Source organism: Bidens hawaiensis, unplaced genomic scaffold (genome assembly GCF_021521415.1).
Source record: "Bidens hawaiensis isolate Kalapana, Puna unplaced genomic scaffold, B.hawaiensis_p1.1 tig00029807_1, whole genome shotgun sequence".
Taxonomy (NCBI): Eukaryota; Viridiplantae; Streptophyta; class Magnoliopsida; order Asterales; family Asteraceae; genus Bidens; species Bidens hawaiensis.
In genome coordinates this window covers 52,059-67,950 of record NW_027494945.1, presented here as the reverse complement: position 1 = coordinate 67,950, position 15,892 = coordinate 52,059, and the positions used below count along the sequence as shown (strand labels likewise).

Below are 15,892 nucleotides of genomic sequence, written 5' to 3'. Positions count from 1 at the left end.
ATTCCTTTTCCACCAACTGCAGGCTATGTACGTGCCACGACAAGGGTTGGTGAGTAGGCAGCGGCTGATAGCGACATTTTGTACTAGAGCGTGCTCCTCGTCGTACTGTTGTCAGTGAGCTGTCACCATGTGATTGGTTCATGGGCTGCTTTGGTCAGATCTTGTCTATTTTGTCCATACCTTGGCAGGTATAGTACAAAAGATCCTCCAGAAGCGTACGGACTGGCTCATTTGGGCGGGAGTATTCCCGCCTTGCTCATTCTTTCTTCAGGTGACATTACTGAATTATTGAGAGTTAGTGCCTTGTGCGTGTAGCCTTGCTATTAGTGCGGGTAGCCTTCCCTGATGGCTTGTATCCGCAGCTGCGGGAACAGGCGGGGTACTTCACCATTGGGAGGCTTTTCCTGCGGGAACAGCTGGCGTACTGCGCGTAAGGTCTTCATCTCTCTGAGCATGGTGGGTCCTGCGGAACCAGTTGGTATTTGCGCAGACGTCCCTCTTCAAGGTGAGTCTTGCGGGTCCAACTGGGCCCTGCTGGGACCTACCTCTTCAATGACACATGAATCTAAGTTGTGTAATGTTTTAAAAGACGAAAAGTAAAACGAATTGTAAAAGCTCACTCAATATTTATTTTTTATTTGAAAGTTGTGTAATGTTGTAAAATACGAAAAGATTGGTTTTATTGTAAAAGCTCGTTCTTCTTTACCTTTTCTTTTCACCGTTTTGGTTGGCTCGCATTCTTCACTTACATCTCCATGTTTTTGTTGTGCTTTGATTCTAAGTTCAAGTGTTCCTTCACTGTTTATATAGATAAAAAAACAAATTTATACTTAAGACACGTGATTCTAGAGCTTTTCCAAACGAATCAATATACTTGAAGCCTAGTTAAAATATAGTTTTTGAGACAAATTAGTGGCGTCGATCTTTAGGGTTTTTAGTTTTTTAATTCATGTACTAGCCGAGTGAGAATAGTTACCTTTAATTTACCAGAAGCAAATGAAGAGGTAGTAGTCGCAGCCGGTATCAAACTGGATATTCCATAATTAAATTTATTTAGCTTATTTTACCTTGATATTTAAATATGTTAAATTTTGATTTACATTGAATTCATGGTATATTTACATTTGTGAGAATAAGAAATGATACACCCGAAAAATATATACACAACTTTACATATTATTCATTAACTCATGAATATGCATAATTGCATATGAAATTGTTTTTAACATTATATCAATGGGCATAACGAACTATGCAAAATATTACAGTCCTATGTAAATTAAAACTTCATTAAATCCCCTTCTTTAAAAATAAGCAAATAGCCGCATCCGTTTGCACATATGCCACATCTTTGTAGAGATGTGCATTTGCCGGTTTGATCTGGTTTTAAGCTCAAACCGAACCAAATTATCAAAACTTTGGTTTTTCTAGATTTTGAAAACTGTTTGGTATTGGTGTTTTTGGTTTAGACTCGGCTGGTCTCCTTTCTTCTTCTTCTTTTTTTTTTCTTCTTTTTTTTGGTGGTGTGGGGGGGGGGTGGTTGCTATTCGGGTTAATATGTTTGGGCTGAAAAAGAATTCGGCCCAAAAGTAATCAATTTGGGCCAAAATCTTTTTATTAATTACACTATTTAATTTTTATAAATTACTAACTAAAAACAAATCTATAAATTCAGTTTGGCTTTTTTAGTTGTTGACTTTTTGACAAACTCCATGGCAGTTGACTACCTAACTGCAAAACAATAACATAACCTACTACAATTAGCATCACAGAAATGGGAACAATGAATGATTTTCTCAACATCATCCAATAAGATATAAAAACAATAAACCTTTTTATACTAAACAAACTGCAACTCTTGATTCAATAAGATCTGAAAACATTAAATTTATAGAACTCCTATTAACATTTTCAAACCCGAGCCAAGTGGAGAGAGTGACCAGAGAACCTGCATTACACTTTAGGCCGCTTAATAAGATTACAAATTAATGGCAAGTTCCCTACCCTTGTCTACTTCTATTACCCACAAGCAGAGGCAGACCCACCTACTAAACATCGATGTCATGCGAATTATTCAAAGTTATATTATATCAATGCTCGTTTTTCATGTATTGTTTATGTATTTGGCAGTCAAGTTAAATTGATTCACAGAACATTTCAAAAACAGACAGTAATAACTCAAGGTAATGATGTCAAATATGAAATAATAGGAAACAAAATATTCATAGGTTAAGAAGCAGATATGTCCATATAACCATTTAACCAACACTTATTGAACATATTACATACCTAACAATTTCAGGTCAAACAAGCATTAAAGTATCCGCCAGGCGCTAACTATTGTTTCACTGCAAATCCAAAAGGAAAAACGAAAATCAATTAATTTCTCGTCGTATTAAAAAACTAATATGACAGCATACTTTACCAGTTTACCTCAATGCTTTAAAGTTTCTGATCTTCTCCTTTCACCTGAAATAATACCAATCTACCAACAACCCGATATTGATATTAACTACTAACTACTTTCCTCAATGCTAAATAGCAAGTAAAATAAAAAATAAAAAATACTATATTTATACTTTATTTCCCAGAAGACAAAAATGGATAGAAGGATCATAAAAAGCAGGAAGAACCTTCTATTTCACATTAACAACTCTGAAACAATCAGATATAATAAGCTTACATCTATTTTCCCATTTAAAATTAGGAGCACACTTTATTTTGCCTCCACCCTTTATGCAATTTCAGTTACTCTTTTCTCGACTCAGCAGTTGGAATTTGAGAACCTGAGGTTCACTTCAACTTCAACTCTTGTCTACCACCAGGCATTCATAAGAGCACACGTCATCTTACCAGTTTGTAACACCTGAACAATTCCGTTTTGATTTGAGCGTCTGAATTGAAAAAAAGAGACAGATCAAGGTGACTTTAGCAAATCAAACCGTTGATCTGCAAGAAGTTGGTTGCTGATGTCTGGTAACCTTATACTATTACTGGGGGGCTCCATACTACCTTATGGACCACAATACCTGTTAAAGAGTGATAATATTAAAATCTTTGGTAACAAAATAGATATAGCACATTACCATATATTCTCAAAAAGTGAACACAATCAATAAAAAGACTTATTCAAAGTTCCATTATTTAAAACAATTACTCTTCCAAAAGGCACATGATGAAAGTGAATAATGTCACATAAGCAAATATTCTCAAAAAGTAAACACAATCAATGAAGAGACTTATGCAAAGTTTCATTATTTAACACAATTACTCATCCAAAAGGGACATGAGGAAAGTAAATAGTGTCATGGTACCACTAAGATGCTCCATAAAAGTATGTGAATATATATGATATGATACTACAACATTATATGCCTTGCTTGCGGTGCGCACATATAATGTATATATGTGTGAACCGTCGGGTGGGCAAAAGTGAAATTGCACTAATTTTGACGTTATTTTATTAATCTCGTGAAATAACGCTAAAAGTGGGGGAAGGTTAATTAGGCATGTGGTGGCGTTGATAGCCAAAAGACAAGGGTATATGCACCAATCAGACGGTGTCCCGATGATTGAGTGCTATGTGCCTTATGCCCAAGACTTGATGCAAAACTACTATCAAGCTGGGGGTCTCACCAGAAGCAGCATCTGTATCCTTATGGGGTAGAGGTAAGGTTGTCTACATCTTACTCTCCTCAGACCCTACCAAAGATTTGCTATTGGTGGGATATACTGAGTACGATGATGATGATGATGATACTACAACATTATGTGAATATATGCTCCATAAAACAATAACTAGACAACTAATATAATGGAATAATTAAGCAGCAGCATGGAGGACTATACTAGCATCATTCAAGTAACAAGAAATGTTGATAAAAATTAAAACTTTGAACTGAACTACTTAACATTTAACAAACAAACTATAACAAATTGCAGCACTGCATATATCAATATATCATCTACAAAAGATTAAAACAAGTGATTTCAATTTACCTCTCTTTTTGGTTGGATAAACATCCATTTAATCCAAATATTCTCTATTTATCATTAGTCATACGATGCTGATAAGCAAACTTATTCCCAGACCAGTCTCTCTGTTGCATCATCATATTAAACGGATGCGAATGCGCCTCAAACCCATGATGATGATACCCACTACCACCAGCTCCACTATGACCCACCACCATCTGAGGCGCAGGCGGGTACGGCATAGGCACCATCTGTGGCGTATACGGCATTGGTATCGCCACCGCCCCATTCCCATTCCCATTATTACCACCGCCACTCGACTCCTGCAAACTCTGAGGAACCGGAGTGGACGCAAACAAGTGATCCGAAGACGACGGACCCTCATTCGACAACCCTTGCATCCGCTTCAAATAGAGCCGATACTTCTGTAAATGACTAGCAACATTCTCTCTAGTCAATCCTTCCACATTCATCAACTGCATAATCGTCTTCGGGACCGCGTTCTTCACACCTAAATGCGCCACCACATCAACAAACCGTTTATGCAACTGTGGAGTCCACACCAAACGCGGCCGTTTCGACGTCCGAGCCGACGAGTCATCGGCTCGAGCCGAATCAGCCTCCTCTCCACCCACACCACCACCACTATCCACTCTCCTCAATTTCCTTGAATCTGAACCGTCCATTGTCAGATCAACGGTTTCCTCACCTTCCATAACCATCTCATCGTTCATTATTTTATTATTATTATTATTATCATCATCAAAAGACTTAAATCCGTTAAAACTGTTAAAACCGTTATAACGGTTATGACCTTTATTAAATTGTTTATTAATAAGGGAGTGATTTTTGAGATTGGAGAGAGTGTTTTGTGAGGCGCGGTTGACGTCAGTGATGCTCCGGTGAGGCTCGGGCGTGATGCTGAAGGCTGAGGCGAGTTCTGCGGGAACAAGCGACTGAGACAACGGCATGAGATCGTCGACGGTGGGTAAGCCAACCTCCCACTCGGATACTCGGTCATCGTAGTCGGTGATTCTCACTTCTTCACCCATCGGAATGGATCGATCTCAGATTACTATATTTTGTTTATAAAATAATAATAATAATGATATTAATAATATTGGATTTGTTTTGGAGTGAAGAACATAAGGAATGAAGAAGGAAAGATATTTCGGGTGGGTTAAAATGGAAATGAGAATAATAATAATGGGAAAAGTGCGATTTATTTAACAATAAAAATGTAGGCAAAAGTGCAGGATCTGATTCCAGATGCCACCGTGGAACGTTTACCCCCACATTCCTCTCTCTCGATTCTTCCGAAAATATCTCTTAGGGGGTGTTTGGTACAGAGAATTGGGGGGTGAGAAATGGAAATGGAAACAATTCTCTTGTTTGTTTACGAAAGAAAGAGGTGAGAAATGGAAATAAACCATTTCCATTTCCCTGATTTCTTTTCTCTAAAAAAAGCGGAGAAATGGTTTCATTTCTCACTTCCATTCTCTTCCTTTTCACTTCTATCACCATCCTCTAATCTCTATCTAACTACCCACCCACGCACACCACCACCATCCTCGCTTGATTTCTGCCCGAACCAGGTATGATTTTTGTTTCCCTATTCCTATTCCCTATCCTCGTAGATTTTCTGTTTCCCGACTTCTAGTCTTCGTGTTCTATTAAGAAACCTTCTGATTCGTCACAGTAATCAATTGATTGTTTGATTCACATGTTGCAGACTGGATTATGTATTGTTAATTTCAATTGGGTTGAGTTTTGCCCTAATTTTGATGAATTTTGTAATTGTTATTGAGATTACAGTGCTTAATTTCTAGGGTTTTGTGTTAGGGGTTGCACGCGCACCGAACCGATAGAATTGTTCGTGAATTGTTTGACGGGAAGTTCGTTTATTTGACATAAACTTAAATTTGTGTTCATTAATTAAACAAACAAACAAAAACGCGTGTTTCGGTCGTTCATCGTTCACTTATTTATGCTCGTTTACATAGTGATAAAAATAATTAAATGTTATTTGTATTTTATAAATTATATCATCCTAATATCTAATTAAATATTGTTTGTTTGTGTCCGTTTACGTTTATTTGTGTTTGTTTACGTTTGTTCACATACGTTCTTTTGTGTTTGTTCAAATATTTCCATTTATGTTTGTCAACAGTTCGTTAAGATTTTAAACGAACAAACAAAAACGTGTGTTTCGGTCGTTCACTGAATCACTTATTTATGCTTGTTTACATATTTATAAAAATAATTAAATGTTATTTGTATTTTACAAATTATATCACCCTAATGCCTAATGTCTAATTAAATATTGTTTGTTTGTTTGTGTCTGTTTACCTTTATTTATATATGTTCCTTTGTGTTTGTTCAAATATTTTCATTTATGTCAACAGTTCGTTAAGATTTTAAACGAACAAATATAAACGAACGCGAACATGTTCATTTTTTTAAACGAACGAGCATGAACACGTATATTTTTCCGGTTAACTGTTCGTGTTGGTGTTTGCTTAAAGTTAAATGAACAGACACAAACAAATGAACATGCCCTGGTATGCGTTCGTTCGGTTCGTTTACAGGCCTACGCATGAAGGCTAATAAATGAACACTAGCATCGTAGTTCCGTCTGGTCACAGGTTGTAGCTAGGATATTCTTATTATGAGGTGTTAGAACATTACAAGTGCATATGATCATTATATAGACAAATATTAGGTGCATGGTTGTAAAAATCGATTCTAGAAGGCACCAATTTATCGCTAACCGATGGGCTTCCGTTGCGATTTCAACTAATCAGCCCTTAATATAAGGTATTTTAACCTGTCAGAATATGATAGTATCAGGTCAGTTTCACTGAAATATATGTGACTACTGTCTTCTATCTTTAATATTCATTATACTGTATGTGTAATGTGTATCATGATTCATGTGTCAGCTTTCCATGTTTTTTTATATCATTCCAGCTATTTTAGTTCTCAAAACTGCACATGGGAATTATTGTTCTTGTTTGACTAGCTGCACAACTTGTATTACAAGCCACTGAAATTGACAACTAATATTGGTACATTAGTTTAGAAGGCACCATCATATTAATAACTATATGATGAATTTTTAAAGTTTTAAAAGCATCCCTTAGTTCCAACGGGCCTGTTCGTTGTCTGCATAAGATCCAATGGAAAAAGAATCTTCACAAGTACTTCCAACCTGTGAGTCAACCCTTCTGACCTATAACCCGAACCTGTTTTGATCCGAATTCATTTGTTTTGGAACCCCTTCTGACTTAAAAGGAAAAAAATAGCATATGATGTCAAAATTTTGCACTTTAGCTTTAGCTCAATTTTGAGTTCTATGTAGTTTCTTTTCTTTCACTTTGGCTGCGTTTTTGCATTAATTTACCTGCAATCTCTCGTGAGGTCTAGTTTAGTGTATAATAGGAACTATGAACTCTTTTGATTTGTTATATATATGAGGTCTAGTTTGTTTTTCTTGAATTTTCTTATATTTTTATGTGTAGATGGCAAGATCACCTTCCAGACAAAGAATAGTTGCCATAGGTGCATTTTATGTCATTTATGTTACGATTCGTTGGTGGATGTTGTGTACTTATCATTTGCGTCGGTCGATTGAGTCAATGACTTTACGTAAAAAATATTTAATGAGTTACCATAATAGGCGTGAAAACATGGTGAGGATGGTTTATGAAAGTGATGTTACGAGTGTTGTTAACATAAGAATGAATATACATGCATTTACAACACTTTGTGATATGCTAGAAACTAGAGGGGGACTAAAGAATAGTAAAAACATGCTAGTCGATGAGCAAGTTGCTATGTTTTTACATACCCTTGCTCATAATGCAAAGAATAGGATACTAGTCAACAGATTTCATCGGTCCGGGGAAACTGTAAGTCGGTATTTCAAGTTAGTCTTAAATGCTATATGTCGATTACACAAAGAACTCTACAAGTCACCCGTGCCAGTGCCAGATGATGAAACTGATGAAAGATGGAAATGGTTTAAGGTTAGTCAAACACATTTTTTATTAAAGATATTTTTTGCTAACATACATTAGTAAGTAATGATTTCTTTTAACTCAGGGTTGCTTAGGAGCATTAGATGGAACATACATTAAAGTTAAAGTCTCTGCTATTGATAGAAAACCATATAGGACAAGAAAAGGGCAGATTTGTACTAACGTACTCGGAGTATGTACGAGAGACCTTTTATTTACGTATGTCTTAGCGGGATGGGAGGGTTCTGCAGCTGATAGTAGAGTTTTGCGTGATGCAATCAGTAGACCCAATGGTCTTAAAATAACTCCGGGTATGTGATAGGCAATTTTCAAAGAATATACATAGATTTAAGTATGATAATTAACATAGAGTTTATGGTTAATTGTAGGAACATACTACCTTTGTGATGCCGGTTATACAAATGGTGAAGGATTTTTAACTCCATATAGAGGTCAACGTTATCATCTTAACGATTGGTCTCGTCCTCCTACGAATGCTAAGGAGTTCTTTAATATGAGACATTTATCGGCCAGGAATGTTATAGAAAGATGTTTCGGAATGATTAAAGATAGATGGGCTATTTTGCGTGATAACTCATATCATCCCATAGAGTCCATGCCACGTATCATCATTGCTTGTTGTTTATTGCACAATTTCATACGAACAACAATGAGTGAAGACCCTCTTGATAACGAAATCCCAGTAAATCACACACAACCTGCAAATGACCATGACAATGTTATTTCTATGATCGAGCCCTCACAAGAATGGACCGATCGTAGAGACCTTCTTGCTAATGAAATGTTTAATAGTTGGACTGCGATGCGTGCGCAGCGTGCTAACAATGTTTCTTAATTATGTTTGACAATTATGTACTTTTTATTTGTAGAACCAAGGATGTTTCTTATTAATGTTTATTTATGCACTTTATTTGTTTCTTATTAATGTTTCTTGTTATATTTGTATTTGTAGTTACATGAATTATGATTTTTAATTGTATAATTATGCATTTGTACGTAGACATGGCAGATTCAAATATAGTGAGAGGAGTTACTCGGAGCAAGCATACCTGGACAAATGATGAAGATGCAAAGCTAATTGATGCATTAATGGAGATACATGCATCCGGAAAGTATGCTGGTGCTGACAATGGATTCAAACCAGGTTATTTAAATGGTGTTCAACAATTGCTAGATGTAAGTCTTCCTAACTCTGGCCTCAAAGCAGAACCACATATAAAGTCTAGGATGAAGACATGGAAGACACACTTTAGCATTGTATATGATATGGTGCATACAAGTGGGTTTGGTTGGGATGAACAAAAATGTTGTATTATTGCCGATGATAGTGTTTGGAATGAATACGTGAAGGTATATTCTAAAAAATATGTTTTTTAGATTTTAAAATTTTAGTCTAATTTATTTGTAATTGTCTTGTAGTCTCACAAAGGTGCTGTGAATTTTCGTGACAAGTCATTTCCTTTCTATGACAAATTATGTACCATATTCGGTAAGGATAGAGCTACTGGTAGTAAAGCAGTTGACCTTGGAGAAGAAGATGTTGTTCAAGAGACGCAAAAAAGCTCACCTGTTGATATTGAAGACTTTGATTTTGTTGATGAAGCCGTTCCAAATGTTGATAGATCTGAAGGACAAACAGGAAGTGTAACAAGCAAGCGCAAAAGAGGTAGAAGCACGGATGCAGATGAGATATATCGAGAGTCTTGTAAAGATATCAAGAAAGTTTTGCTTCGATTTGGGGAGATGGTGGGTGAACAACTTAGCAAAGAAGGTATGGAGGCTCGTGAAATCTATGAAAATGTTAGTGATGAGTTGAAAGCTTTACCAGGTATCACTACGAAAAAACGGTTCAAAGCAGCTCATTTGATTGGTAAAGATGTGGATCTAGGACGTTCTTTTCTTGCGTTGACAATAGAAGAGAAAATTGAGATGGTCGAGTTGTATACCGATGGTTCAATGGGATAGTTGTGTATGGTTGAAGTATGTTTTGTATGTGAATTGGTTTTAACTATGGTTGATGTTTTTTGCTTAAAAACTATGTTTTGTATGTGAATTGGTTTGATCAATGCATAATTTGGTTGGAATTTATGCATCTTTTTATATGTTTTTTATTTTTTAATAAATATTTGTTATGAAAAAAATACTTGTGCTAATGATAAAGTTGATATAATTCTCTGTTTATTTTCTATGTACCAAACAAGAGAAATGATTCTCAGCTATATTTCTCTACTGAAATCTCTGTACTACCAAACAGAACAGTCAATTCTCATTCTCCAGACCAATTCCCTTTCTCTGCAATTCCATTTCTCTATTCCATTTCTCTACAATTCCATTCTCTGTACCAAACACCCCCTTACGGTCCACGTCACTTTTGTAATAATATTCTTTTTATTTTGGGTGCTTTTATGAAAATAAATATAAAGTTTATTATATGAATATTCGTTTAATATTCCGATCATCAACTGATCAAGTATGCATGGATAACTTTTTTTTTATTAGAATGGCTGACTTTGTGTGTTAGGTTATTGTATTTTTTAATTTGAGAATCTTGTTGTCTTACTGTGGTAAGATCAAGTTGTTTTAATCGGGTCCACGATGGATTCAATGTTTGCCTTGGACGTTCTCCAGGAAACCATATCACCGACTGCCTACCGTCGTGCCACTAAAAAGGTAGAATTATTAGGATTCGAACTGACAACCTCATAAGACTTGGCTCTCAGATAATTTATTGTCAATATTCACCCAAACTTAAGTCATGCTCGAGTTAGGTTGTGGATTATGGATACATGAATCAAATTGTAAACTTTTTTATAATTATTTAAATACTAAGTTATAGCAATTATGGATGGTATATTTAACACTTCAACCTATTTACTACTTTGGTCATTCATTACCACCATTCATGTACCAACCAATTATACATTGTCATCTTATTTTTATCCTTAGGTATCCACAAGTATAAAGTCACTGACGACACTTAACCATAAGTACTTTAAAACTTTTTGTTGTTTTTTTAATTTAAATTAGATTAAACATAATATAAATATAGGTTGATTAAATGGTAAAGGTTTACCACATGGGTTTGAAGCCATGCATACCCACATAGGTGGCGGTGGTGTTACCACATGGGTTCAAAGTTTGCCATGCGGTGTCCCGTCTCCCTAAACGTGAAAGAAAGCTTACTTGACCAGATTCAACATGTTAAAATGAACGAATTCTCAATGACTTAAGCATGTGTGAGTTTGTTTTTAGCTGATATGGTTGTTTGAACGATTGTGTTAAAGTTAAGTGATTACTAACTTTTCAACATGAAATTATCACGAATTGTGTATTTACTATAATGAAAAATATAGAAAAAATAGATATCAAATCAAACACTTTCTGAATGATGGGAGTTTGTATATTAAACGCATATGTTCATGAATCCTTATAACAAACTTTTGAGTGAAATAAAGAAAAATACATGAACCTTAAGTATCATATAACTAGTGGAAGGTGTAGGTCATGCTTCACATGCTGCTACTCATGTAATGTCTTTCTTGCATCAGCGTAACATGTAGTGTCTCGTTTTTACACATTACTAACCTCAGCAAAACTTTATTATGGAGTCTTGAATTTAAGCGTAACGTTTAAATATGTGGAGCCTCGTTCTCACACGTTACACCAACTTACGTAAGATTATTGAATTCTTAACCCATAACCAGGGCCGGCCCAAGTGTGTTGTTGGGCCAAGCAAGGGCTTGAGACCCCATAAATATAAAGGCCTCTAATTTTTATATAAAAAATGTTTAATGTTTTTCAATCAGCCATGTTGGGACATTTTGAGAGGGCAGGGAGCGAAATTTAAGTGGACTCACACTCAGTTACTCGATTCAACTGTATTGACTTTTGAGTTGGTAATTACTTTAATCACTTTTTAATATTATGCTATTTGCTAATTTTAACGTCAAAACTTGCCCTAATTAGTAATTACTATTTACTGGACCAAATTATAATCTATTAGCTTGTTAATTGTTTCTTAAAATCTTAGTTGTACACATCTTAGTCGAATACTTAAATATTATTAAAAACAATTAAATGCCAAATCGAAAGCTAAAAAAATAAATTTTGTGTAAACATCGTTCACACTCGCAAGATATAATTTTTTTAAAACTAGGGTCTTTTTGAGACTTTTAATCACATGGCCGGTTTAGTTTACTTTTTTTATCACAAGAGGGATTGTCTACATTAGTAGTCGGTAATAGCCCCAAGAGGAGTTGCCATCGTCCTTACACACCTACATGCTAACTTAATCGTCACTACTAATGTCGACAACCCCACTTGTGATTAGAAGAAAACTAAACCCCACAAGTGGTCAAAAGTCTCAAAAAGGCCCTAGTTTTGTAAAAAAAAACCACATTTGTCAACTATAACGTGTTAGTTTATAGTTGTCATTCGCTAAACAAGTAAAGGAGGAGAGTTTATATGTTAAAAAAAATTGAGAAGGCCCCCAACTAGCTAGTTAGCTTGAGGCCTCTTAAAACCTTGGGCCACCACTGCCCATAACATAACTTGATAACCACATCTTCTCACATGTTACACTGCAACAGATGTTTAAAGTTATCGTTACGTTATTTAACCTTTATTTATATATAGCCTTACTGTATGCTTTATTGAAGGCCAAAATTATGTTTATATAAACATTGAATGATGAATGCTAGTAATAGAATTTGCTGGTTTTATGTTAAAAACTTGTATACTATAGAATGATAACAGACAAACTGTTTATAAAAAGGGAGCATATGTAACTAGTATTGTTTTATAAAATTCATATAAAATCATGCTAATAGTTGAACCTGGGAGTAAAGAATTGATTTTTTTTTTAAAAACTTTTAGAGAATAAAACTAAAACTTTTGTCCAAAAAGTTCTAAAGATTCCTTCATGTACCACAAAAACTACTAATTCTGAACTTGCTTTAGATATTGAATAAATGTTTATGTGCTAACTGCTAAAGTTATTTGTGTCGCATGAACTTAGGGGGCCATTCACGCAAAATAAGAAATTCAAACTTGCTTAATAATGAAAATGGCATACAAGAGAAAATAATTGTAGAAAATGATGTATCCATATCTTTTTCAAATCTTTCATGTGATGATATAAACTGATAAAAATGCATGTGACTACTCAAATCAAGTTGAATTGTTTGATATAAATTTCTATTCCTTTTAAATTCGGATCAAGAAACATGAATGACTACTGAACATCATATCATATCAATCCATTCATCATTTTCAATGAGATGTTGATAGCAAAGGAATGATCGATAAATTGCCACGATACATTGTTTTTGGATTGATGAGTGTCATGGATGACATATATTCATATCCTTGTTAGGCCAAAGGTGTTTAGCCCGTTGGGAATTGGACCGAAACTGATAAACGCTGAAGATGGAACCACAGGACAGACCCATCAGAGGATACCTCGGTTCTGGGACAGGTTTCTCGGGCCGGGCTAAATATCGTAGGACCGAAACATATCTTTAATTTGGGCTGAAAATACCAACAGACAACCGCATCTGTACAATGTTTAATCAACTAATAATAAAACATAACAATCGCTCAATTCGATCTAGGGTCGGTTAATATAAGTTAATCTAGACATACTGATTATGCATTTCTAACCCAACTGCTTCCTTGAAGTTTTTTCAACTTCATTTTCTTCATTTTATGTTTAACTCGAGCCGAATATCCCCAACTACCAACATCAGCATACAAACTAGACAACAACAAACTACTTCCCGCACTCTCAGGCTCTAGCTCAGCCACACGTTTAGCAGCCATTCGAGCTAGACCCACGTCTCCATGAAGCCTACAAGCACCCAAAAATGCACCCCACACAAACAAATCAGGTTCAATCGGCATTTCTTTAATCAACTCATGAGCCTCGGTTAATTTCCCTTCTTGACCCAACAAATGGACCATACACGCATAATGCTCTAATCTTGGTTCAATCTTGAATTCCTTTTGCATAATCAAGAAAACATTTTTACCATGATCAACCATTCCACACTGGCTACAAGCAGTTAAAACCGCGGTAAATGTTAAATGATCAAGCTGAACTTTTTCATCAACCATTTGATTAAACAACGAAATTGCTTCTTTGCAATACCCATGATTCGCATATCCAAAAATCATCGAGTTCCATGTGATTACGTCTCTTTCAGGCATGTTGTTAAAGAGCATTTTAGCTTCGTGTATGAACCCACATTTAGCATACATGTCAATAAGTGCACTGCTTACAAACACATCTTTCTCGACTCCAGTTGTAGTCGCATATCCATGAATCTCTTTCCCGTGAACCGAATCTGCAAGATTTGCACACGCGGGTAATACAGAGCTGATTGTAGCTGAACTTGGATGGGTCCCACTAGCCAACATTTTCTTGAACCAATCAAAAGCTTTGTGATTTTGTAAGTTTTGAACGAACCCCGAAATAATCGAAGTCCAAGAAACGACATCGGGATCAAACCCGTGTTCTTGCATTAACTGGAAAAGTTTAGTGACGGTTGGCTCGTTGTTGACTTGAGAAAAACCCGCAATAAGTGTATTCCATGTTACTAAATCCGGTATTAGTCCCGTGGATCGGGTTTCTTTGACCAACATCAAGGCCTCGTTGACCAGACCGTGTTGAACATACCCTGCAACCATGGTGTTCATAGCCATCAAATCAATTCCCACCATCAAATCAAACACCTTTCTCGCACTCTCGACTCTCCCACATTTATTATACATATCAATCAACGCGGTACTAACAAACACATCACATCGTAAATCTCGTCTTACAACAACAGCATGCAACTTCACCCCTGTTTGTACATCCAACAAGTGCCCACACGCCTTTAAAACACTCGGTAAAACGAACTTATTGATCACCAATCCTTCTGCTACCATCTCACAAAACACACCCATTGCTTCCTGGTGAAACCCATGTCGCGCGTATGCGCCTATTAAAACAATCCAACGGCGAGTGTTTGTTTTGGGAATTTCGCCGAACACTTGGCGGGCATTAATAATTTGACGGCATTGGGTGTAGAAATCAATGAGCTTTGAGGCGATGGGTGTGGAATGAGATAAGCCGTTGATGATTAGATGGGCGTGTAAGCGTTTTCCGGGTTCTAATGCTCGATTGAGAGTGTAGTTTTTGATGATGTTTATGTATGCATTGGAAGCTGATTGAAAAGAACGAAAACAATGCATAGAAGTATCTTAATATGATCAAATTTAGCAAAATCGTCACCCAAAAATTCACAAACTAACCATCTTTTTTTCCTTTTTACCGACTAATATAGGCATCAATGCAACATCAATCACATTAAGCCACATAAGTTCATTGGGGTTCACTAGGACTAAAAGAGCCCTTTAGGAATTGAGCTGGCACAACCTAACGGGGTGTTTGGTACAGAGAATGGAAAAGGAGAGAAAATAGAAATGGAAATGGAATTGTAGAGAAAGAGAATTGGTATGGAGAATGAGAATCATTTCTCTTGTTTGGTACACGAGAAAATAAACAGAGAACTCTACCATACCCAACCCCACCTCCACCCAACCTGACACCACTCACCACCGCAGCCCCACCACCACAGCCCCACCACCACCAGCACCACCACCACAGCACCACCACCACAGCCCCACCAGCCCCACCACCACAGCCCCACACCACCAGCACCACCACCACAGCCCTTTCTTCAACCACAGCCCACCACCACCGGCTGCCGCCACCAAATCCCCTTCTTCAACCAAAGTACACAAGAAATTAAAAAGATTCAAATTTTTGGAACATAAGATATAGAAAAAGGAGGCTCAGATCTGTCATCACTGCCTCTTTGGAGATTTTGTGG

At 36.3% G+C, this 15,892-nt stretch overlaps 1 protein-coding gene and 1 pseudogene across 3 annotated transcripts; both read right to left on the bottom strand.

Annotated features, from left to right (window-relative positions):
• Nucleotides 1–2,222: 2,222 nt before the first annotated feature.
• Nucleotides 2,223–5,090, bottom strand: LOC143579452 (transcription factor PCL1-like). Of its 2 annotated transcripts, XR_013143459.1 has the most exons (3): nucleotides 4,000–5,090; nucleotides 2,943–3,029; nucleotides 2,223–2,866 (listed from the first exon to the last, which is right to left on the bottom strand). XR_013143459.1 is itself a non-coding variant. In XM_077062760.1 (2 exons), the coding sequence occupies exon 1, from the start codon at nucleotides 5,025–5,027 to the stop codon at nucleotides 4,044–4,046; it is 984 nt and encodes a 327-aa protein (XP_076918875.1). In that variant the 5' UTR covers nucleotides 5,028–5,090; the 3' UTR covers nucleotides 2,255–3,029; nucleotides 4,000–4,043. The 2 variants fall into 2 exon arrangements, 1 of the variants encoding a protein (XP_076918875.1); XM_077062760.1 differs by having other exon boundaries at nucleotides 2,255–3,029.
• Nucleotides 5,091–13,571: 8,481 nt separating this feature from the next.
• On the bottom strand, nucleotides 13,572–15,251 carry LOC143579464 (pentatricopeptide repeat-containing protein At5g59600 pseudogene; annotated as a pseudogene). The gene is made up of 2 exons (XR_013143465.1): nucleotides 13,659–15,251; nucleotides 13,572–13,623 (listed from the first exon to the last, which is right to left on the bottom strand). The product of XR_013143465.1 is annotated as a pentatricopeptide repeat-containing protein At5g59600 pseudogene (transcript).
• Nucleotides 15,252–15,892: the final 641 nt, after the last annotated feature.